A 24,516-nucleotide genomic window follows, 5' to 3' on the forward strand; every position below is an offset into this window, starting at 1 on the left:
CCCATCAAACACTCCCAGGACAGGTACAGCACGGGGTTAGATACAGAGTAAAGCTCCCTCTACACTGTCCCCATCAAACACTCCCAGGACAGGTACAGCACCGGGTTAGACACAGAGTAAAGCTCCCTCTACACTGTCCCCATCAAACACTCCCAGGACAGGTACAGCACCGGGTTAGACACAGTGTAAAGCTTCCTCTGCACTGTCCCCATCAAACACTCCCAGGACAGGTACAGCACGGGGTAAGATACAGAGTAAAGCTCCCTCTACACTGTCCCCATCAAACACTCCCAGGACAGGTACAGCACGGGGTTAGATACAGATTAAAGCTCCCTCTACATTGTCCCTATCAAACACTGCCAGGACAGGTATAGCACGGGGTTAGATACAGAGTAAAGCTCCCTCTACACTGTCCCCATCAAACACTCCCAGGACAGGTATAGCACGGGGTTAGATACAGAGTAAAGCTCCCTCTACACTGTCCCATCAGACACTCCCAGGACAGGTACACCACCGGGTTAGATACAGAGTAAAGCTCCCTCTCCACTGTCCATATCAAATACTCCCAGGACAGGTACAGCACGGGGTTTGATACAGAGTAAAGCTCCCTCTACACTGTCCCCATCAAACACTCCCAGGACAGGTACAGCACGAGGATAGATACAGAGTAAAGCTCCCACTACACTGTCCCCATCAAACACTCCCAGGACAGGTACAGCACGGGGTTAGATACAGAGTAAAGCTCCCTCCACACTGTCCCCATCAAACACTCCCAGGACAGGTACAGCACGGGGTTAGATACAGAGTAAGGCTGCCTCTACACTGTCCCCATCAAACACTCCCAGGACAGGTAGAGCTCAGGGTTAGATACAGAGTAAAGCTCCGTCTACCCTGTCCCCAACAAACACTCCCAGGACAGGTACAGCTCAGGGTTAGATACAGAGTAAAGCTCCCACTACACTGTCCCCATCAAACACTCCCAGGACAGGTACAGCACGGGGTTCGATACAGAGTAAAGCTCCCTCTGCACTGTCCCCATCAAACACTCCCAGGACAGGTACAGCACGGGGTTAGATACAGAGTAAAGCTCCCTCTGCACTGTCCCCATCAAACACTCCCAGGACAGGTGCAGCACGGGGTTAGATACAGAGTAAAGCTCCCACTACACTGTCCCCATCAAACACTCCCAGGGCAGGTACAGCACGGGCTTAGATACAGAGTAAAGCTCCCTCTACACTGTCCCCATCAAACACTCCCAGGACAGGTACAGCACGGGCTTAGATACAGAGTAAAGCTCCCTCTACACTGTCCCCATCAAACACTCCCAGGACGGGTACAGCACGGGCTTAGATACAGAGTAAAGCTCCCTCTACACTGTCCCCATCAAACACTCCCAGGACGGGTACAGCACGGGCTTAGATACAGAGTAAAGCTCCCTCTACACTGTCCCCATCAAACACTCCCAGGACAGGTACAGCACCGGGTTAGACACAGAGTAAAGCTTGCTCTACACTGTCCCCATCAAACACTCCCGGGACAGGTACAGCACGGGGTGAGATACAGAGTAAAGCTCCCTCTACACTGTCCCCAACAAACACTCCCAGGACAGGTACAGCATGGGGTTAGATACAGAGTAAAGCTCGCTCTACACTGTCCCCATCAAACACTCCCAGGGCAGGTACAGTACGGGGTTAGATACAGAGTAAAGCTCCCTCTACACTGTCCCCATCAAACACTCCCAGGACAGGTACAGCACGGGGTTAGATACAGAGAAAAGCTCCCTCTACATTGTCCCCATCAAACACTCCCAGGACAGGTACAGCTCAGGGTTAGATACAGAGTAAAGCTCCCTCTACACTGTCCTCATCAAACACTCCCAGGACAGGTACAGCACGGGGTTAGATTCAGAGGAAAGCTCCCACTGCACTGTCCCCATCAAACACTCCCAGCACAGGTACAGCACGGGGTTAGATGCAGAGTAAAGCTCCCTCTACACTGTCCCCATCAAACACTCCCAGGACAGGTACAGCACGGGGTTAGATACAGAGTAAAGCTCCCTCGACATTATCCCCATCAAACACTGCCAGGACAGGTATAGCACGGGGTTAGATACAGAGTAAAGCTCCCTCTACACTGTCCCCATCAAACACTGCCAGGACAGGTACAGCACGGGGTTAGATACAGAGTAAAGCTCCCTCGACATTATCCCCATCAAACACTGCCAGGACAGGTATAGCACGGGGTTAGATACAGAGTAAAGCTCCCTCTACACTGTCCCATCAGACACTCCCAGGACAGGTACACCACCGGGTTAGATACAGAGTAAAGCTCCCTCTACACTGTCCGCATCAAACACTACCAGGACAGGTACAGCACAGGGTTAGATACAGAGTAAAGCTCCCTCTACACTGTCCGCATCAAACACTACCAGGACAGGTACAGCACGGGGTTAGATACAGAGTAAAGCTCCCTCTACACTGTCCATATCAAATACTCCCAGGACAGGTACAGCACGGGGTTTGATACAGAGTAAAGCTCCCTCTACACTGTCCCCATCAAACACTCCCAGGACAGGTACAGCACGAGGATAGATACAGAGTAAAGCTCCCTCTACACTGTCCCCATCAAACACTCCCAGGACAGGTACAGCACGGGGTTAGATACAGAGTAAAGCTCCCTCTACACTGTCCCCATCAAACACTCCCAGGACAGGTACAGCACGGGGTTAGATACAGAGTAAAGCTCCCTCCACACTGTCCCCATCAAACACTCCCAGGACAGGTACAGCACGGGGTTAGATACAGAGTAAGGCTCCCTCTACACTGTCCCCATCAAACACTCCCAGGACAGGTAGAGCTCAGGGTTAGATACAGAGTAAAGCTCCCTCTACCCTGTCCCCAACAAACAGTCCCAGGACAGGTACAGCTCAGGGTTAGATACAGAGTAAAGCACCCTCTACACTGACCCGATCAAACACTCCCAAGACAGGTACAGCTCAGGGTTAGATACAGAGTAAAGCTCCCTCTGCACGGTCCCCATCAAACACTCCCAGGACAGGTACAGCACGGGGTTAGATACAGAGTAAAGCTCCCTCTACACTGTCCCCATCAAACACTCCCAGGACAGGTACAGCACCGGGTTAGACACAGAGTAAAGCTCCCTCTACACTGTCCCCATCAAACACTCCCAGGACAGGTACAGCACCGGGTTAGACACAGTGTAAAGCTTCCTCTGCACTGTCCCCATCAAACACTCCCAGGACAGGTACAGCACGGGGTAAGATACAGAGTAAAGCTCCCTCTACACTGTCCCCATCAAACACTCCCAGGACAGGTACAGCACGGGGTTAGATACAGATTAAAGCTCCCTCTACATTGTCCCTATCAAACACTGCCAGGACAGGTATAGCACGGGGTTAGATACAGAGTAAAGCTCCCTCTACACTGTCCCCATCAAACACTCCCAGGACAGGTATAGCACGGGGTTAGATACAGAGTAAAGCTCCCTCTACACTGTCCCATCAGACACTCCCAGGACAGGTACACCACCGGGTTAGATACAGAGTAAAGCTCCCTCTCCACTGTCCATATCAAATACTCCCAGGACAGGTACAGCACGGGGTTTGATACAGAGTAAAGCTCCCTCTACACTGTCCCCATCAAACACTCCCAGGACAGGTACAGCACGAGGATAGATACAGAGTAAAGCTCCCACTACACTGTCCCCATCAAACACTCCCAGGACAGGTACAGCACGGGGTTAGATACAGAGTAAAGCTCCCTCTACACTGTCCCCATCAAACACTCCCAGGACAGGTACAGCACGGGGTTAGATACAGAGTAAAGCTCCCTCCACACTGTCCCCATCAAACACTCCCAGGACAGGTACAGCACGGGGTTAGATACAGAGTAAGGCTGCCTCTACACTGTCCCCATCAAACACTCCCAGGACAGGTAGAGCTCAGGGTTAGATACAGAGTAAAGCTCCGTCTACCCTGTCCCCAACAAACACTCCCAGGACAGGTACAGCTCAGGGTTAGATACAGAGTAAAGCACCCTCTACACTGACCCGATCAAACACTCCCAAGACAGGTACAGCTCAGGGTTAGATACAGAGTAAAGCTCCCTCTGCACAGTCCCCATCAAACACTCCCAGGACAGGTACAGCACGGGGTTAGATACAGAGTAAAGCTCCCTCTACACTGTCCCTACCAAACACTCCCAGGACAGGGACAGCACGGGGTTAGATAGAGAGTAAAGCTCCCTCTACACTGTCCCCATCAAACGCTCCCAGGACAGGTACAGCACCGGGTTAGACACAGAGTAAAGCTTCCTCTACACTGTCCCCATCAAACACTCCCAGGACATGTACAGCTCAGAGGTTAGATACAGAGTAAAGCTCCTTCTACACTGTCCCCATCAAACACTCCCAGGACAGGTACAGCACGGGGTTAGATACAGAGTAAAGCACCCTCTACACTGCCCCCATCAAACACTCCCAGGACAGGTACAGCACGGGGTTAGATACAGAGTAAAGCTCCTTCTACACTGTCCCCATCAGACACTCCCAGGACAGGGACAGCACGGGGTTAGATACAGTGTAAAGCTCCCTCCACACTGTTCCCATCAAACACTCCCAGGACAGGTACAGCATTGGGTTGGATACAGACCAAAGCTCCCTCTACACTGTCCCCATCAAACACTCCGAGGACATGTACAGCTCAGGGTTAGATACAGAGTAAAGCTCCTTCTACACTGTCCCCATCAAACACTCCCAGGACAGGTACAGCACGGGGTTAGATACAGAGTAAAGCTCCCTCTACACTGTCCCCATCAAACACTCCCAGGACAGGTACAGCACCGGGTTAGACACAGAGTAAAGCTTCCTCTACACTGTCCCCATCAAACACTCCCAGGATAGGTACAGCACGGGGTTAGATACAGAGTAAAGCTCCTTCTACACTGTCCCCGTCAGACACTCCCAGGACAGGGACAGCACGGGGTTAGATATAGTGTAAAGCTCCCTCCACACTGTCCCCATCAAACACTCCCAGGACAGGTACAGCACGGGGTTAGATACAGAGTAAAGCTCCCTCTACACTGTCCCCATCAAACACTCCCAGGACAGGTACAGCATGGGGTTAGATACAGAGTAAAGCTCCCTCTACACTGTCCCCATCAAACACTCCCAGGACAGGTAGAGCTCAGGGTTAGATACAGAGTAAAGCTCCTTCTACACTGTCCCCATCAGACACTCCCAGGACAGGGACAGCACGGGGTTAGATACAGTGTAAAGCTCCCTCCACACTGTCCCCATCAAACACTCCCAGGACAGGTACAGCACGGGGTTAGATACAGAGTAAAGCTCCCTCAACACTGTCCCCATCAAACACTCCCAGGACAGGTACAGCATGGGGTTAGATACAGAGTAAGCTCCCTCTACACTGTCCCCATCAAACACTCCCAGGACAGGTACAGCACGGGGTTAGATACAGAGTAAAGCTCCCTCAACACTGTCCCCATCAAACACTCCCAGGACAGGTACAGCATGGGGTTAGATACAGAGTAAGCTCCCTCAACACTGTCCCCATCAAACACTCCCAGGACAGGTACAGCATGGGGTTAGATACAGAGTAAGCTCCCTCTACACTGTCCCGATCAAACACTCCCAGGACAGGTACAGCACGGGGTTAGATACAGAGTAAAGCTGCCTTTACACTGTCCCCATCAAACACTATCAGGACAGGTACAGCACGGGGTTAGATACAGAGTAAAGCTCCCTCTACACTGTCCCCATCAAACACTCCGGGTATTATGGGCCGGGTCCCGTGTTCTCCCCCCCCCCCCCCCCCCCAATCAACGTCCGCTCCAACACTTACATACACATCCAGAGTCTCGGTGGTTGGTCCCTCCGAGTAGAAGGACTCCCCGCTGCTCTCGGTTGGCCTCACGTACACGAAGGTGGTCCCGGCCGCCTGGTAGGCCCCGGGCCTATCGATGGCCCAGTTCCCGTTGATTATCGAGTGACCCGATCGACTTCTCAGGGCTGCATCCGGAGACGGAAAGGACGGAGTCAGAAAATGTCGCCCCAAAACAGAGAGGGGGGAGGGGTTTCGAGTTCCAGACTCCCAGCCCCCCCGCTGGGTGGTTAGGTTTTTCCTCACATCCCCTCTAACCCTCCTGCCCCTTACCGTAACTCAATGCCCCCTGGTCATTGAACCCTCCACCAAGGGGAAAAGTTTATTCCGGTTTACTCCATCTACGCCTCTCATAGTCTCATACACCTCAATCACCCCACCCCCCGCCCCCCTCCCCATCCAACCTCTCTTCATAACTAAAACTCTCCAGCCCCGGCAACTTCCTGGTAGCATAGTGGTTAGCACAATTGCTTCGCAGCTCCAGGGTCCCAGGTTCGATTCCGGCTTGGGTCACTGTCTGTGCGGAGTCTGCACATCCTCCCCGTGTCTGCGTGGGTTTCCTCCGGGTGCTCCGGTTTCCTCCCACAGTCCAAAGATGTGCAGGTTAGGTGGATTGGCCATGATAAATTGCCCTTAGTGTCCAAAATTGCCCTTAGTGTTGGGTGGGGTTACTGGGTTATGGGGATAGGGTGGAGGTGTTGACCTTGGGTAGGGTGCTCTTTCCAGGAGCCGGTGCAGACTCGATGGGCCGAATGGCCTCCTTCTGCACTGTAAATTCTATGATCTAAATTTCCTCTGCACCCTTTCCAGTGCTATCACAGACCCTGATCATGAGACACAGGAGCAGAATTAGGCCACTCGGCCCATCGAGTCTGCTCCGACATTCAATCATGGCTGATATTTTCTCATCCCCCATTCTCCTGCCTTCTCCCCATAACCCCTGATCCCCTTATTAATCAAGAACCTATCTATCTCTGTCTTAAAGACACTCAGTGATTTGGCCTCCACAGCCTTCTGCGGCAAAGCGTTCCACAGATTCAACCCCCTCTGGCTGAAGAAATTCCTCCTCATCTCTGTTTTAAAGGATCGTCCCTTTAGTCTGAGATTGTGTCCTCTGCTTCTAGTTTTTCCTAGAAGTGGAAACATCCTCTCCACGTCCACTCTATCCAGGCCTCGCAGTATCCTGTAAGTTTCAATAAGATCCCCCCTCATCCTTCTAAACTCCAGCGAGTACAGACCCAGAGTCCTCAACCGTTCCTCGCACGACAGGCTCTTCATTCCAGGGATCGTTCTTGTGACCCTCCTCTGGACCCTTTCCAAGGCCAGCACATCCTTCCTGAGATACGGGGCCCAAAACTGCTCACAATACTCCAAATGGGGTCTGACCACAGCCTTACACAGCCTCAGAAGTACATCCCTGGTCTTGTATTCTAGCCCTCTCGACATGAATGCTAACATTGCATTTGCCTTCCTTTTTAAAGAAATAAATTTAGAGTACCCAATTCATTATTTTCCAATTAAGGGGCAATTTGGCGTGTCCAATCCAGGTTCGATCCCGGCTCTGGGTCACTGTCCGTGTGGAGTTTGCACATTCTCCCCGTGTCTGCGTGGGTTTCGCCCCCACAACCCAAAGATGTGCAGGGGTAGGTGGATTGGCCGCGCTAAATTGTCCCTTAATTGGGAAAAAATGAATTGGGTACCCTAAATTTATGTTTTTTAAAGTCTCTTTTGTGGCACCTTCTTAAAAGCCTTGCTGAAGTTCGAGGAGACCACGTCAAATTCATTCCCCCTCATCTACAAACCCCCCCCCACTCACCCAGGTAGTTCCGACTCCGGGTCACCTCGGTCACGTTGATTTTGGTCGCTCCCTTGGGGATCTCGATGATCTTGTGGTAGCCGACGTTGATCTGAGAGTCCTCGAACATCCCGAAGATCCGCTCGCAGGAGGAACCGTCGCCCCCGCACACTCCGCACTGGTCTGGCCGCGCATCGGAGCCCAGCATCCCATCGCAGCCGGCCGTCTGGGTTGGGGGGGGGGGGAAATCAGGAAGGAGGAGGCAGGCGTTAGCCAAGCAACAATCCTCATTTTTATGGCGCCTCGCACAGAGTAATAACGCCGGCACTACCGACGGAAATTCACTGGCCAGATTTGCGACTGTACCGATCGTGAACAACAATTCACGCCGCTTGGCAAGAGAGCGCTGTTTGGCGGGAAGTGGGCTTCGATTGGAGGAAAACCTCCCGCGTTCCATCGCAGGAGCTTCATCAACAACCAATTCGTAACCAAGCGACAGGGAGGCAAGTGATCAACGCTTGGATTAGAGGCATTACTTTTAAGATGGATGAGGAGCGATGGGAATCGGGGTGGGGGGGGATGCTCAGGAGGCCGGAATTGGAGGAGCGCAGAGATCTCGGAGGGTTGTCGGTGCTGGAGGAGGTTACAGAGATAGGGAGGGGGTGTAGGGGCTGGAGGAGGTTACAGAGATAGGGAGGGGGTGTAGGGCCTGCAGGAGGTTACAGAGATAGGGAGGGGGTGTAGGGGGCTGGAGGAGGTTACAGAGATAGGGAGGGGGTGTAGGGGCTGGAGGAGGTTACAGAGATAGGGAGGGGGTGTAGGGGCTGGAGGAGGTTACAGAGATAGGGAGGGGGTGTAGGGGCTGGAGGAGGTTACAGAGATAGGGAGGGGGTGTCGAGGCTGGAGGAGGTTACAGAGATAGGGAGGGGGTGTAGGGGCTGGAGGAGGTTACAGAGATAGGGAGGGGGTGTAGGGGCTGGAGGAGGTTACAGAGATAGGGAGGGGGTGTAGGGGCTGGAGGAGGTTACAGAGATAGGGAGGGGGTGTAGGGGCTGGAGGAGGTTACAGAGATAGGGAGGGGGTGTAGGGGCTGGAGGAGGTTACAGAGAGAGGGAGGGGGTGTAGGGGCTGGAGGAGGTTACAAAGATAGGGAGGGGGTGTAGGGGCTGGAGGAGGTTACAGAGATAGGGAGGGGGTGTAGGGGCTGGAGGAGGTTACAGAGATAGGGAGGTGGAGAGGGGATGGAGGAGGTTTCAGACATAGGGAGGGGGTGTAGGGGCTGGAGGAGGTTACAGAGATAGGGAGGGGGTGTAGGGGCTGGAGGAGGTTACAGAGATGGGGAGGGGGTGTAGGGAATGGAGGAGGTTACAGAGATAGTGAGGGGGTGTAGGGGCTGGAGGAGGTTACAGAGATAGGGAGGGGGTGTAGGGGCTGGAGGAGGTTACAGAGATAGGGAAGGGGTGTAGGGGCTGGAGGAGGTTACAGAAATAGGGAGGGGGTGTAGGGGCTGGAGGAGGTTACAGAGATTGGGAGGGGGTGTAGGGGCTGGAGGAGGTTACAGAGATAGGGAAGGGGTGTAGGGGCTGGAGGAGGTTACAGAGATAGGGAAGGGGTGTAGGGGCTGGAGGAGGTTACAGAAATAGGGAGGGGGTGTAGGGGCTGGAGGAGGTTACAGAGATAGGGAGGGGGTGTAGAGGCTGGAGGAGGTTACAGAAATAGGGAGGGGGTGTAGGGGCTGGAGGAGGTTACAGAGATTGGGAGGGGGTGTAGGGGCTGGGGGAGGTTACAGAGATAGGGAGGGGTTGTAGGGACTGGAGGAGGTTACAGAGATAGGGAGGGGGTGTAGGAGGTTACAGAGATAGGGAGGGGGTGTAGGGGCTGGAGGAGGTTACAGAGATAGGGAGGGGGTGTAGGGGCTGGGGGAGGTTACAGAGATAGGGAGGGGGTGTAGGAGGTTACAGAGATAGGGAGGGGGATGTAGGGGCTGGAGGATGTTACAGAGATAGGGAGGGGTGTAGGGGCTGGAGGAGGTTACAGAGATAGGGAGGAGGTGTAGGGGCTGGAGGAGGTTACAGAGATAGGGAGGGGGTGTAGGGGCTGGAGGAGGTTACAGAGATAGGGAGGGGGTGTAGGGGCTGGAGGATGTTACAGAGATAGGGAGGGGGTGTAGGGGCTGGAGGATGTTACAGAGATAGGGAGGGGGTGTAGGGGCTGGAGGAGGTTACAGAGATAGGGAGGGGGTGTAGGGGCTGGAGGAGGTTACAGAGATAGGGAGGGGGTGTATGGGCTGGAGGAGGTTACAGAGATAGGGAGGGGGTGTAGGGGCTGGAGGATGTTACAGAGATAGGGAGGGGGTGTAGGGGCTGGAGGAGGTTACAGAGATAGGGAGGGGGTGTAGGGGCTGGAGGAGGTTACAGAGATAGGGAGGGGGTGTAGGGGCTGGGGGAGGCTACAGAGATAGGGAGGGGGTGTAGGGGCTGGAGGAGGTTACAGAGATAGGGAGGGGGTGTAGGGGCTGGAGGAGGTTACAGAGATAGGGAGGGGGTGTAGGGGCTGGGGGAGGCTACAGAGATAGGGAGGGGGTGTAGGAGGTTACAGAGATAGGGAGGGGGTGTAGGAGGTTACAGAGATAGGGAGGGGGATGTAGGGGCTGGAGGATGTCACAGAGATAGGGAGGGGGTGTAGGGGCTGGAGGAGGTTACAGAGACAGGGCAATTGGATGGTGGGGCAGGTGATCAGTTACAATCTCTGGTTAACCAGGACCCCCCAGCCGCTTCCCCACAGGGGAGTGAACGTAGCAGGAGTGAGGATTGGAGGATGCGAGGGGGCGAGGGATTGAGGTTCACTCACCAGGCAGACACCAGACACACATACATCAGTGGAGTTCGCTTCACAGGACGTCCCGTCCAGAACCTGGTCAGCATGACGTACGTAAAACCGGTAGCCAGCTGGGCGGCAGTTCAATTCACACCTTTGATCCCGCTGCACTGTAATACAAGTACATTCTTACTCCTCCAATAGAGTCAGCCCCGCGAGGCTGCGTACTTAGCCCCCTACTCTACTCCCCGTACACACACGACTGCGCGGCAAAACCTGGCTCCAACTCCATCTACAAGTTTGCTGACGATATGACCATAGTGGGCCGGATCTCGAATAACGACGAGTCAGAATACAGGAGGGAGATAGAGAACCTAGTGGAGTGGTGCAGCGACAACAATCTCTCCCTCAATGCCAGCAAAACTAAAGAGCTGGTCATTGACTTCAGGAAGCAAAGTACTGTACACACCCCTGTCAGCATCAACGGGGCCGAGGTGGAGATGGTTAGCAGCTTCAAATTCCTAGGGGTGCACGTCTCCAAAAATCTGTCCTGGTCCACCCACATCGACGCTACCACCAAGAAAGCACAACAGCGCCTATACTTCCGCAGGAAACTAAGGAAATTCGGCATGTCCACATTAACCCTGACCAACTTTTACAGATGCACCATAGAAAGCATCCTATCGGGCTGCATCACAGCCTGGTATGGCAACTGCTCGGCCCAGGGCCGCAAGAAACTTCAGAGAGTCGTGAACACCGCCCCGTCCATCACACGAACCCCGCCTCCCATCCATTGACTCCATCTACACCTCCCGCTGCCTGGGGAAAGCGGGCAGCATAATCAAAGACCCCTCCCACCCGGCTTACTCACTCTTCCAACTTCTTCCATCGGGCAGGAGATACAGAAGTCTGAGAACACGCACGGACAGACTCAAAAACAGCTTCTTCCCCACTGTCACCCAGACTCCTAAACGACCCTCTTATGGATTGACCTCATTAACACTACACCCTGTATGCTTCACCCGATGCCGGTGTTATGTAGTTACATTGTGTACCTTGTGTTGCCCTATTATGTATTTTCTTTTATTCCCTTTTCTACCCATGTACTTAATGATCATTGAGCTGCTCGCAGAAGAATACTTAGCACTGTACCTCGGTACACGTGAAATGAAATGAAATGAAAATCGCTTATTGTCACAAGTAGGCTTCAATGAAGTTACTGTGAAAAGCCCCTAGTCGCCACATTCCGGCGCCTGTTCGGGGAGGCTGGTACGGGAATTGAACCGTGCTGCTGGCCTGCCTTGGTCTGCTTTAAAAACCAGCCATTTAGCCCAGTGAGCTAAACCAGCCCCGGCCCAGTGAGCGAAACCAGCCCCGGCCCAGTGAGCCAAACCAGCCCCGGCCCAGTGAGCGAAACCAGCCCCGGCCCAGTGAGCGAAACCAGCCCCGGCCCAGTGAGCGAAACCAGCCCCGGCCCAGTGAGCGAAACCAGCCCCGGCCCAGTGAGCGAAACCAGCCCCGGCCCAGTGAGCCAAACCAGCCCCGGCCCAGTGAGCCAAGCCAGCCCCGGCCCAGTGAGCCAAGCCAGCCCCGGCCCAGTGAGCGAAACCAGCCCCGGCCCAGTGAGCTAAACCAGCCCCGGCCCAGTGAGCTAAACCAGCCCCGGCCCAGTGAGCCAAACCAGCCCCGGCCCAGTGAGCCAAACCAGCCCCGGCCCAGTGAGCCAAACCAACCCCGGCCCAGTGAGCTAAACCAGCCCCGGCCCAGTGAGCCAAACCAGCCCCGGCCCAGTGAGCGAAACCAGCCCCGGCCCAGTGAGCCAAACCAGCCCCGGCCCAGTGAGCCAAACCAGCCCCGGCCCAGTGAGCCAAACCAGCCCCGGCCCAGTGAGCCAAACCAGCCCCGGCCCAGTGAGCTAAACCAGCCCCGGCCCAGTGAGCCAAACCAGCCCCGGCCCAGTGAGCCAAACCAGCCCCGGCCCAGTGAGCCAAACCAGCCCCGGCCCAGTGAGCCAAACCAGCCCCGGCCCAGTGAGCCAAACCAGCCCCGGCCCAGTGAGCTAAACCAGCCCCGGCCCAGTGAGCTAAACCAGCCCCGGCCCAGTGAGCGAAACCAGCCCCGGCCCAGTGAGCCAAACCAGCCCCGGCCCAGTGAGATAAACCAGCCCCGGCCCAGTGAGCGAAACCAGCCCCGGCCCAGTGAGCTAAACCAGCCCCGGCCCAGTGAGCCAAACCAGCCCCGGCCCAGTGAGCCAAACCAGCCCCGGCCCAGTGAGCCAAACCAGCCCCGGCCCAGTGAGCCAAAACGTGACAATAAACAAAATCCAAATCTCAAGAATTTACAGTGCAGGGCCCATCGAGTCTACACTGGTCCCTGAAAGAGCACCCTGGATAAAGGGGTCTCGGACAGAGAGGGCCTGGATAAAGGGGTCTCGGACAGAGAGGGTCTGGATAAAGGGGTCTCGGACAGAGAGGGTCTGGATAAAGGGGTCTCGGACAGAGAGGGCCTGGATAAAGGGGTCTCGGACAGAGAGGGTCTGGAAAAAGGGGTCTCGGACAGAGAGGGTCTGGATAAAGGGGTCTCGGACAGAGAGGGCCTGGATAAAGGAGTCTCGGACAGAGAGGGTCGGAAAAGGGGTCTCGGACAGAGAGGATCGGGATAAAGGGGTCTCGGACAGAGAGGGTCGGGATAAAGGGGTCTCGGACAGAGAGGGTCGGGATAAAGGGGTCTCGGACAGAGAGGGTCTGGATAAAGGGGTCTCGGACAGAGAGGGTCTGGATAAAGGGGTCTCGGACAGAGAGGGTCTGGATAAAGGGGTCTCAGACAGAGACTCTGGATAAAGAGGTCTCAGACAGAGTGTGGATAAAGGGGTCTCAGACAGAGACTCTGGATAAAGGGGTCTCAGACAGAGTATGGATAAAGGGGTCTCAGACACTGTGGATAAAGGGTTCTCAGACACTGTGGATAAAGGGGTCTCAGACAGAGTGTGGATAAAGGGGTCTCAGAAAGAGTCTCTGGATAAAGGGGTCTCAGACAGAGAGCCTGGATAAAGGGGTCTCAGACAGAGAGTCTGGATAAAGGGGTCTCAGACAGAGTGTGGATAAAGGGGTCTCAGACAGAGAGAGCCTGGATAAAGGGGTCTCAGAGAGAGTCTGGATAAAGGGGTCTCAGACAGAGTCCCTGGATAAAGGGTTCTCAGACAGAGTCTGGATAAAGGGGTCTCGGACAGAGTGTGGATGAAGGGGTCTCAGGCAGAGTGTGGATAAAGGGGTCTCAGACAGAGTGTGGATAAAGGGGTCTCAGACAGAGTCTCTGGATAAAGGGGTCTCAGACAGAGTCTCTGGATAAAGGGGTCTCAGACAGAGTGTGGATAAAGGGGTCTCAGACAGAGTGTGGGTAAAGGGGTTACAGAGTGTGGATAAATGGGTCTCAGACAGAGTGTGGATAAAGGGGTCTCAGACACTGTGGATAAAGGGGTCTCAGACAGAGTGTGGATAAAGGGGTCTCAGACAGAGTGTGGATAAAGGGGTCTCAAACAGGGTGTGGATAAAGGGGTCTCAGACACTGTAGATAAAGGGGTCTCAGACAGAGTGTGGATAAAGGGGTCTCAGACAGAGTGTTGATAAAGGGGTCTCAGACAGAGTGTGGATAAAGGGGTCTCAGACAGAGTGTGGATAAAGGGGTCTCGGACAGAGTCTGGATAAAGGGGTCTCGGACGGAGTGTGGATAAAGGGGTCTCGGACAGAGTGTGGATAAAGGGGTCTCGGACAGAGTGTGGATAAAGGGGTCTCGGACAGAGTGTGGATAAAGGGGTCTCAGACAGAGTCTGGATAAAGGAGTCTCAGACAGAGTGTTGATAAAGGGGTCTCAGACAGAGTGTGGATAAAGGGGTCTCAGACAGAGTCTGGATTAAGGGGTCTCGGACAGAGTCTGGATAAAGGGGTCTCAGACAGAGTGTGGATAAAGGGGTCTCGGACAGAGTGTGGATAAAGGGCTCTCGGACAGAGTGTGGATAAAGGGGTCTCGGACAGAGTGTGGATAAAGGGGTCTCGGACAGAGTGTGGATAAAGGGGTCTCGGACAGAGTGTGGATAAAGGGGTCTAGGGCAGAGTGTGGATAAAGGGGTCTCGGACAGAGTGTGGATAAAGGGGTCTCAGACAGAGTGTGGATAAAGGGGTCTCAGTCCCTGTGGATAAAGGGGTCTCAGACACTGTGGATAAAGGGGTCTCAGACACTGTGGATAAAGGGGTCTCAGACAGAGTGTGGATAAAGGGGTCTCGGACAGAGTGTGGATAAAGGGGTCTCAGACAGAGTGTGGATAAAGGGGTCTCAGACAGAGTGTGGATAAAGGGGTCTCAGACAGAGTGTGGATAAAGGGGTCTCAGTCCCTGTGGATAAAGGGGTCTCAGACACTGTGGATAAAGGGGTCTCAGACAGAGTGTGGATAAAGGGGTCTCAAACAGAGTGTTGATAAAGGGGTCTCAAACAGGGTGTTGATAAAGGGGTCTCAGACAGAGTGTGGGTAAAGGGGTCTCAGACAGAGTGTGGATAAAGGGGTCTCAGACAGAGTGTGGGTAAAGGGGTCTCAGACAGAGTGTGGATAAAGGGGTCTCAGACAGAGTGTGGATAAAGGGGTCTCAGGCAGAGTGTGGATAAAGGGGTCTCAGACAGAGTCTGGATAAAGGGGTCTCAGACAGCGTGTGGATAAAGGGGTCTCAGACAGAGTGTGGATAAAGGGGTCTCAGGCAGAGTGTGGATAAAGGGGTCTCAGACAGAGTCTGGATAAAGGGGTCTCAGACAGCCTGTGGATAAAGGGGTCTCGGACAGAGAGTGGATAAAGGGGTCTCAGACAGAAATTCTGGTTAAAGGGGTCTCAGACAGAGTGTGGATAAAGGGGCCTCAGACAGAGTGTGGATAAAGGGGTCTCAGACAGAGTCTCTGGATAAAGGGGTCTCAGACAGAGTGTGGATAAAGGGGTCTCAGACAGAGTGTGGATAAAGGGGTCTCAGACAGAGTGTGGATAAAGGGGTCTCAGACAGTGTGGATAAAGGGGTCTCAGACAGCGTTTGGATAAAGGGGTCTCGGACAGAGAGTGGTTAAAGGGGTCTCAGACAGAGTCTCTGGATAAAGGGGTCTCAGACAGAGTCTGGATAAAGGGGTCTCAGACTGAGTGTGGATAAAGGGGTCTCGGACAGAGAGTGGTTAAAGGGGTCTCAGACAGAGTCTCTGGATAAAGGGGTCTCAGACAGAGTCTGGATAAAGGGGTCTCAGACTGAGTGTGGATAAAGGGGTCTCAGACAGAGTCTGGATAAAGGTATCTCTGACAGAGTGTGGATAAAGGGGTCTCAAACAGTGTTGATAAAGGGGTCTCAGACAGAGTGTGGATAAAGGGGTCTCGGACAGAGTCTGGATAAAGGGGTCTCAGACAGAGTGTGGATAAAGGGGCCTCAGACAGAGTGTGGATAAAGGGGTCTCAGACAGAGTCTCTGGATAAAGGGGTCTCAGACAGAGTCTGGATAAAGGGGTCTCGGACAGAGTGTGGATAAACGGGTCTCAGACAGTGTTGATAAAGGGGTCTCAGACAGAGTGTGGATAAAGGGGTCTCGGACAGAGTCTGGATAAAGGGGTCTCAGACAGAGTGTGGATAAAGGGGCCTCAGACAGAGTGTGGATAAAGGGGTCTCAGACAGAGTCTCTGGATAAAGGGGTCTCAGACAGAGTCTGGATAAAGGGGTCTCAGACAGAGTGTGGATAAAGGGGTCTCAGACAGAGTGTGGATAAAGGGGTCTCAGACAGTGTGGATAAAGGGGTCTCAGACAGAGTGGATAAAGGGATCTCAGACAGCGTTTGGATAAAGGGGTCTCGGACAGAGAGTGGTTAAAGGGGTCTCAGACAGAGTGTGGGTAAAGGGGTCTCAGACAGAGTGTGGATAAAGGGGTCTCAGACAGAGTGTGGATAAAGGGGTCTCAGGCAGAGTGTGGATAAAGGGGTCTCAGACAGAGTCTGGATAAAGGGGTCTCAGACAGTGTGGATAAAGGGGTCTCAGACAGAGTGGATAAAGGGATCTCAGACAGCGTTTGGATAAAGGGGTCTCGGACAGAGTCTGGATAAAGGGGTCTCAGACAGCCTGTGGATAAAGGGGTCTCGGACAGAGAGTGGATAAAGGGGTCTCAGACAGAAATTCTGGTTAAAGGGGTCTCAGACAGAGTGTGGATAAAGGGGCCTCAGACAGAGTGTGGATAAAGGGGTCTCAGACAGAGTCTCTGGATAAAGGGGTCTCAGACAGAGTGTGGATAAAGGGGTCTCAGACAGAGTGTGGATAAAGGGGTCTCAGACAGAGTGTGGATAAAGGGGTCTCAGACAGTGTGGATAAAGGGGTCTCAGACAGAGTGGATAAAGGGGTCTCAGACAGCGTTTGGATAAAGGGGTCTCGGACAGAGAGTGGTTAAAGGGGTCTCAGACAGAGTCTCTGGATAAAGGGGTCTCAGACAGAGTCTGGATAAAGGGGTCTCAGACTGAGTGTGGATAAAGGGGTCTCGGACAGAGAGTGGTTAAAGGGGTCTCAGACAGAGTCTCTGGATAAAGGGGTCTCAGACAGAGTCTGGATAAAGGGGTCTCAGACTGAGTGTGGATAAAGGGGTCTCAGACAGAGTCTGGATAAAGGTATCTCTGACAGAGTGTGGATAAAGGGGTCTCAAACAGCGTTTGGAAAAAGGGGTCTCAGGCAGAAATTCTGGATAAAGGGGTCTCGGACAGAGTCTGGATAAAGGGGTCTCGGACAGAGTGTGGATAAACGGGTCTCAGACAGTGTTGATAAAGGGGTCTCAGACAGAGTGTGGATAAAGGGGTCTCGGACAGAGTCTGGATAAAGGGGTCTCAGACAGAGTGTGGATAAAGGGGCCTCAGACAGAGTGTGGATAAAGGGGTCTCAGACAGAGTCTCTGGATAAAGGGGTCTCAGACAGAGTCTCTGGATAAAGGGGTCTCAGACAGAGTGTGGATAAAGGGGTCTCAGACAGAGTGTGGATAAAGGGGTCTCAGACAGAGTGTGGGTAAAGGGGTCTCAGACAGTGTGGATAAAGGGGTCTCAGACAGAGTGGATAAAGGGGTCTCAGACAGCGTTTGGATAAAGGGGTCTCGGACAGAGAGTGGTTAAAGGGGTCTCAGACAGAGTCTCTGGATAAAGGGGTCTCAGACAGAGTCTGGATAAAGGGGTCTCAGACTGAGTGTGGATAAAGGGGTCTCGGACAGAGAGTGGTTAAAGGGGTCTCAGACAGAGTCTCTGGATAAAGGGGTCTCAGACAGAGTCTGGATAAAGGGGTCTCAGACTGAGTGTGGATAAAGGGGTCTCAGACAGAGTCTGGATAAAGGTATCTCTGACAGAGTGTGGATAAAGGGGTCTCAAACAGCGTTTGGAAAAAGGGGTCTCAGGCAGAAATTCTGGATAAAGGGGTCTCGGACAGAGTCTGGATAAAGGGGTCTCGGACAGAGTGTGGATAAACGGGTCTCAGACAGTGTTGATAAAGGGGTCTCAGACAGAGTGTGGATAAAGGGGTCTCGGACAGAGTCTGGATAAAGGGGTCTCAGACAGAGTGTGGATAAAGGGGCCTCAGACAGAGTGTGGATAAAGGGGTCTCAGACAGAGTCTCTGGATAAAGGGGTCTCAGACAGAGTCTGGATAAAGGGGTCTCAGACAGAGTGTGGATAAAGGGGTCTCAGACAGAGTGTGGATAAAGGGGTCTCAGACAGAGTGAGGGTAAAGGGGTCTCAGACAGTGTGGATAAAGGGGTCTCAGACAGAGTGGATAAAGGGGTCTCAGACAGCGTTTGGATAAAGGGGTCTCGGACAGAGAGTGGTTAAAGGGGTCTCAGACAGAGTCTCTGGATAAAGGGGTCTCAGACAGAGTCTGGATAAAGGGTTCTCAGACAGAGTGTGGATAAAGGGGTCTCGGACAGAGAGTGGATAAAGGGGTCTCTGACAGAGACTCTGGATAAAGGGGTCTCAAACAGACAGAGTCTGGATAAAGGTATCTCAGACAGAGTGTGGATAAAGGGGTCTCAAACACCGTTTGGAAAAAGGGGTCTCAGGCAGAAATTCTGGATAAAGGGGTCTCGGACAGAGTCTGGATAAAGGGGTCTCGGACAGAGTGTGGATAAACGGGTCTCAGACAGTGTTGATAAAGGGGTCTCAGACAGAGTGTGGATAAAGGGGTCTCGGACAGAGTCTGGATAAAGGGGTCTCAGACAGAGTGTGGATAAAGGGGCCTCAGACAGAGTGTGGATAAAGGGGTCTCAGACAGAGTCTCTGGATAAAGGGGTCTCAGACAGAGTCTGGATAAAGGAGTCTCAGACAGAGTGTGGATAAAGGGGTCTCAGACAGAGTGTGGATAAAGGGGTCTCAGACAGTGTGGATAAAGGGGTCTCAGACAGTCTGGATAATGGGGTCTCAGAGTGTGGATAAAGGGGTCTCAGACAGAGTGTGGATAAAGGGGTCTCAGACAGAGTGTGGATAAAGGGGTCTCAGACAGAGTCTCTGGATAAAGGGGTCTCGGACAGAGTGTGGATAAAGGGGTCTCAGACAGAGTGAGGGTAAAGGGGTCTCAGACAGAGTCTCTGGATAAAGGGGTCTCAGACAGAGTCTCTGGATAAAGGGGTCTCAGACACTGTGGATAACGGGTCTCAGACACTGTGGATAAAGGGGTCTCAGACAGAGTGTGGATAACGGGATCTCAGACAGAGTCTGGATAAAGGGGTCCCTGATAACGGGAGAATGCGGAGTAGCTGTGTCTATGATCCCGGAGCGCTGGCTGTGGGATCACTGGAGGGCAGTGTTGATGGTCGAATCTTCGAGGGATCTCCCTCAGTACTGACCCTCTGATAGTGTGGAGCTCCCTCAGTACTGACCCTCTGACAGTGCGGCGCTCCCTCAGTACTGACCCTCTGACAGTGCAGCACTCCCTCAGTACTGACCCTCTGACAGTGCAGCACTCCCTCAGTACTGACCCTCTGACAGTGCAGCTCTCCCTCAGTACTGACCCCCTGACAGTGTGGAGCTCCCTCAGTACTGACCCTCTGACAGTGCGGCACTCCCTCAGTACTGACCCCCTGACAGTGTGGAGCTCCCTCAGTACGGACCCTCTGACAGTGCGGCGCTCCCTCAGTACTGACCCTCTGATAGTGCAGCTCTCCCTCAGTACTGACCCCCTGACAGTGTGGAGCTCCCTCAGTACTGACCCTCTGACAGTGCGGCACTCCCTCAGTACTGACCCTCTGACAGTGCAGCACTCCCTCAGTACTGACCCCCTGACAGTGCGGCACTCCCTCAGTACTGACCCCCCGACAGTGCGGGGCTCCCTCAGTACTGACCGTCTGACAGTGCGGCGCTCCCTCAGTACTGACCCTCTGACAGTGCGGCACTCCCTCAGTACTGACCCTCTGACAGTGCGGCACTCCCTCAGTACTGACCGCCTGACAGTGCGGCACTCCCTCAGTACTGACCCCCCGACAGTGCGGGGCTCCCTCAGTACTGACCCTCCGACAGTGCGGGGCTCCCTCAGTACTGACCCTCTGACAGTGCGGCACTCCCTCAGTACTGACCCTCTGACAGTGCGGTGCTCCCTCAGTACTGACCCTCTGACAGTGCAGCTCTCCCTCAGTACTGACCCTCTGACAGTGCGGCGCTCCCTCAGTACTGACCCTCCGACAGTGCGGCACTCCCTCAGTACTGACCCTCCCACAGTGCGGCACTCCCTCAGTACTGACCCTCCCACAGTGCGGCGCACCCTCAGTACTGACTCTGACAATGCGGCGCTCCCTCAGTACTGACCCTCTGACAGTGCGGCACTCCCTCAGTACTGACCCTCTGACAGTGCGGCACTCCCTCAGTACTGACCCTCTGACAGTGCGGCACTCCCTCAGTACTGACCCTCCCACAGTGCGGCGCTCCCTCAGTACTGAACCTCCGACAGTGCGGCACTCCCTCAGTACTGACCCTCCGACAGTGCGGCACTCCCTCAGTACTGACCCTCCGACAGTGCGGCGCTCCCTCAGTGCTGACCCTCTGACAGTGCGGCGCTCCCTCAGTACTGACCCTCTGACAGTGCGGCGCTCCCTCAGTACTGACCCTCTGACAGTGCGGCACTCCCTCAGTACTGACCCTCCGACAGTGCGGCGATCCCTCTAGAAATGGCCGAATGAGGCCCTCGGTTTGAGGGGGTTGAGGCCTGGCCATTGGGGACTGGGCCCTCACACAGCGACGCCCCACATCCCAGTGAGGAATTTTACAAAAATCAAAAAAGACGGGACGCTGATATAAATCGTTGCGTCATGAGAAAGGAGATGTTAGTTTTGTTTGGAGCTGTGCCGAGGTTGGCGTCGGGCTGGTGACCCCCGGGTGAGGCCCATTGGCAGCAGGGTGGGGCTGCATTCGAGCACTCGTTGTGACTGTTTGCGATGCCCCCGCAACAATGCCAGGCTGAACTCAGCTCCCCAATAAACAACGCGGCAAAATAAATAACAAGGCAGAGTTTACTCCGCCAGCTGGGTCCAGACCGACAGAATTTGGCAGAGGGCCTGTGAGGAAACGCAGCCAGAGGCATTCCATTCTCTTTGAGAAATAAACAACACTGAGGGGGAATGAGGCCTCGTCCTGGCGAGCCGGGGAGGCTGCAGGGAATCTCGGACCTCCCGCCCAGCACAAGGCCGCAGGAGCCATGGGTGGGTCGCCGAGCCAGGCAGCAGGGCTGGGAACGGATAGACATCCTAGAGTGCCAGGAATTACAGGCTGGGTAGCTCCCTGCGTCTCCGAGCCAGGAGGTTGTGGGTTCGAGTGTCGCCCCTCGGGAGGGTTGAGCTCATAGCCCAGGCCGACACTCCCAGTGACAGAAGCAAGGGAGCGTCGCACTGCTAGGGGGTCAAGATCGAGAGAGTGCACTCGGAGTACTGACCCTCTGACAGTGCGGCGCTCCCCCAGTACTGACCCTCTGACAGTGCGGCGCTCCCCCAGTACTGACCCTCTGACAGTGCAGCACTCCCTCAGTACTGACCCTCTGACAGTGCGGCGCTCCCTCAGTACTGACCCTCTGACAGTACGGTGCTGCCTCAGTACTGACCCTCTGACAGTGCGGTGCTGCCTCAGTACTGACCCTCTGACAGTGCAGCACTCCCTCAGTACTGACCCTCTGACAGTGCGGCACTCCCTCAGTACTGACCCTCTGACAGTGCAGCACTCCCTCAGTACTGACCCTCTGACAGTGTGGCACTCCCTCAGTACTGACCCTCTGACAGTGCAGCACTCCCTCAGTACTGACCCTCTGACAGTGCGGCACTCCCTCAGTACTGACCCTCTGACAGTGCAGCACTCCCTCAGTACTGACCCTCTGACAGTGCGGCACTCCCTCAGTACTGACCCTCTGACAGTGCGGCACTCCCTCAGTACTGACCCTCCCACAGTGCAGCACTCCCTCAGTACTGACCCTCTGACAGTGCGTCACTCCCTCAGTACTGACCCTCTGACAGTGCAGCACTCCCTCAGTACTGACCCTCCCACAGTGCGGCACTCCCTCAGTACTGACCCTCTGACAGTGCAGCACTCCCTCAGTACTGACCCTCTGACAGTGCGGCACTCCCTCAGTACTGACCCTCTGACAGTGCGGCACTCCCTCAGTACTGACCCTCTGAAAGTGCGGCACTCCCTCAGTACTGACCCTCTGACAGTGCGGCACTCCCTCAGTACTGACCCTCTGACAGTGCGACACTCCCTCAGTACTGACCCTCTGACAGTGCGGCACTCCCTCAGTACTGACCCTCTGACAGTGCAGCGCTCCCTCAGTACTGACCCTCCCACAGTGCGGCACTCCCTCAGTACTGACCCTCTGACAGTGCAGCACTCCCTCAGTACTGACCCTCTGACAGTGCGGCACTCCCTCAGTACTGACCCTCTGACAGTGCGGCACTCCCTCAGTACTGACCCTCTGACAGTGCGGCACTCCCTCAGTACTGACCCTCTGACAGTGCGGCACTCCCTCAGTACTGACCCTCTGACAGTGCGGCACTCCCTCAGTACTGACCCTCTGACAGTGCGGCACTCCCTCAGTACTGACCCTCTGACAGTGCGGCACTCCCTCAGTACTGACCCTCCGACAGTGCAGTGCTCCCTCAGTACTGACCCTCCCACAGTGCGGCACTCCCTCAGTACTGACCCTCCCACAGTGCGTCACTCCCTATGTAATGACCCTCTGACAGTGCGGCGCTCCCTCAGTACTGACCCTCTGACAGTGCAGCACTCCCTCAGTACTGACCCTCTGACAGTGCAGCGCTCCCTCAGTACTGACCCTCTGACAGTGCAGCACTCCCTCAGTACTGACCCTCTGACAGTGCAGCACTCCCTCAGTAATGACCCTCTGACAGTGCGGCACTCCCTCAGTACTGACCCTCTGACAGTGCGGCACTCCCTCAGTACTGACCCTCTGACAGTGCGGCGCTCCCTCAGTACTGACCCTCTGACAGTGCGGCACTCCCTCAGTACTGACCCTCTACAGGGCGGCACTCCCTCAGTACTGACCCTCTGACAGTGCTGCACTCCCTCAGTACTGACCCTCTGACAGTGCAGCACTCCCTCAGTACTGACCCTCTGACAGTGCAGCACTCCCTCAGTACTCACCCTCTGACAGTGCGGCACTCCCTCAGTACTGACCCTCTGACAGTGCGGCACTCCCTCAGTACTGACCCTCTGACAGTGCGGCGCTCCCTCAGTACTGACCCTCTGACAGTGCGGCACTCCCTCAGTACTGACCCTCTGGCAGTGCGGCACTCCCTCAGTACTGACCCTCACACAGTGCGGCACTCCCTCAGTACTGACCCTCTGACAGTGCGGCACTCCCTCAGTACTGACCCTCCGACAGTGCGGCACTCCCTCAGTACTGACCCTCCCACAGTGCGGCACTCCCTCAGTACTGACCCTCTGACAGTGCGGCGCTCCCTCAGTACTGACCCTCCCACAGTGCGGCGCTCCCTCAGTACTGACCCTCTGACAGTGCGGCACTCCCTCAGTACTGACCCTCTGACAGTGCGGCGCTCCCTCAGTACTGACCCTCTGACAGTGCGGCGCTCCCTCAGTACTGACCCTCTGACAGTGCAGCACTCCCTCAGTACTGACCCTCTGACAGTGCGGCGCTCCCTCAGTACTGACCCTCTGACAGTGCGGCACTCCCTCAGTAATGAACACTGACCACTCCTCCATTAGCTAATGGGAATGGCCAATAGTCCCAACCACAGTGACTCCCATTGGCACAGAGTGCCTGTGGGCAGATTCTATAAATCAGAAAACATGTGCAGTTGGACACATCCCAGTTTCACTTCAAACAAAGAAGTCCAAGAACTGAACCAGCCCATTTGTCTCCTCCGCCTCTCGCCTCACCCCAAATAACACAGACGTTTCATCCCCCCTCCCTCATCTGTTTATAATGAATTCACCCCCTTAATTCATCTTTGCTAATTCACCTAGAGATGTCCCTGTGAGAGCGAGTCCCACATTCTCCCCACTCCCCGGGGGAGCGAGTCCCGCATTCTCCCCGCTCCCCGTGGGAGCGAGATCCACATTCTCCCCACTCCCCGTGGGAGCGAGTCCCACATTCTCCCCACTACTCGTGGGAGCGAGTCCCACATCCTCCCCCACTCCCCGTGGGAGCGAGTCCCATATACTCCCCCACTCGCTGTGGGAGCGAGTCCCACATTCTCCCCCACTCCCCGTGGGAGCGAGTCCCACATTCTCCCCACTCCCTGTGGGAGCGAGTCCCACATTCTCCCCCACTCGCTGTGGGAGCGAGTCCCACATTCTCCCCACTACTCGTGGGAGCGAGTCCCACATCCTCCCCCACTCCCCGTGGGAGCGAGTCCCACACTCTCCCCCACTCCCCGTGGGAGCGAATCCCACATTCTCCCCCACTCCCCGTGGGAGCGAGTCCCACATTCTCCCCCACTCCCCGTGGGA

At 54.9% G+C, this 24,516-nt stretch overlaps 1 protein-coding gene across 1 annotated transcript in view; it reads right to left on the reverse strand.

Annotated features, from left to right (window-relative positions):
• Window positions 1-24,516, reverse strand: part of LOC140402885 (uncharacterized) — a 106,353-nt gene that overhangs the window by 26,783 nt on the left and 55,054 nt on the right. Inside the window, 3 exon segments of the mRNA XM_072490512.1 lie at window positions 5,879-6,045; window positions 7,734-7,938; window positions 10,563-10,699. Of these exon segments, the coding sequence (XP_072346613.1) occupies window positions 5,879-6,045; window positions 7,734-7,938; window positions 10,563-10,699 (509 nt within the window).

Source organism: Scyliorhinus torazame, chromosome 26, assembly GCF_047496885.1.
Source record: "Scyliorhinus torazame isolate Kashiwa2021f chromosome 26, sScyTor2.1, whole genome shotgun sequence".
NCBI classification, from domain to species: domain Eukaryota; kingdom Metazoa; phylum Chordata; class Chondrichthyes; order Carcharhiniformes; family Scyliorhinidae; genus Scyliorhinus; species Scyliorhinus torazame.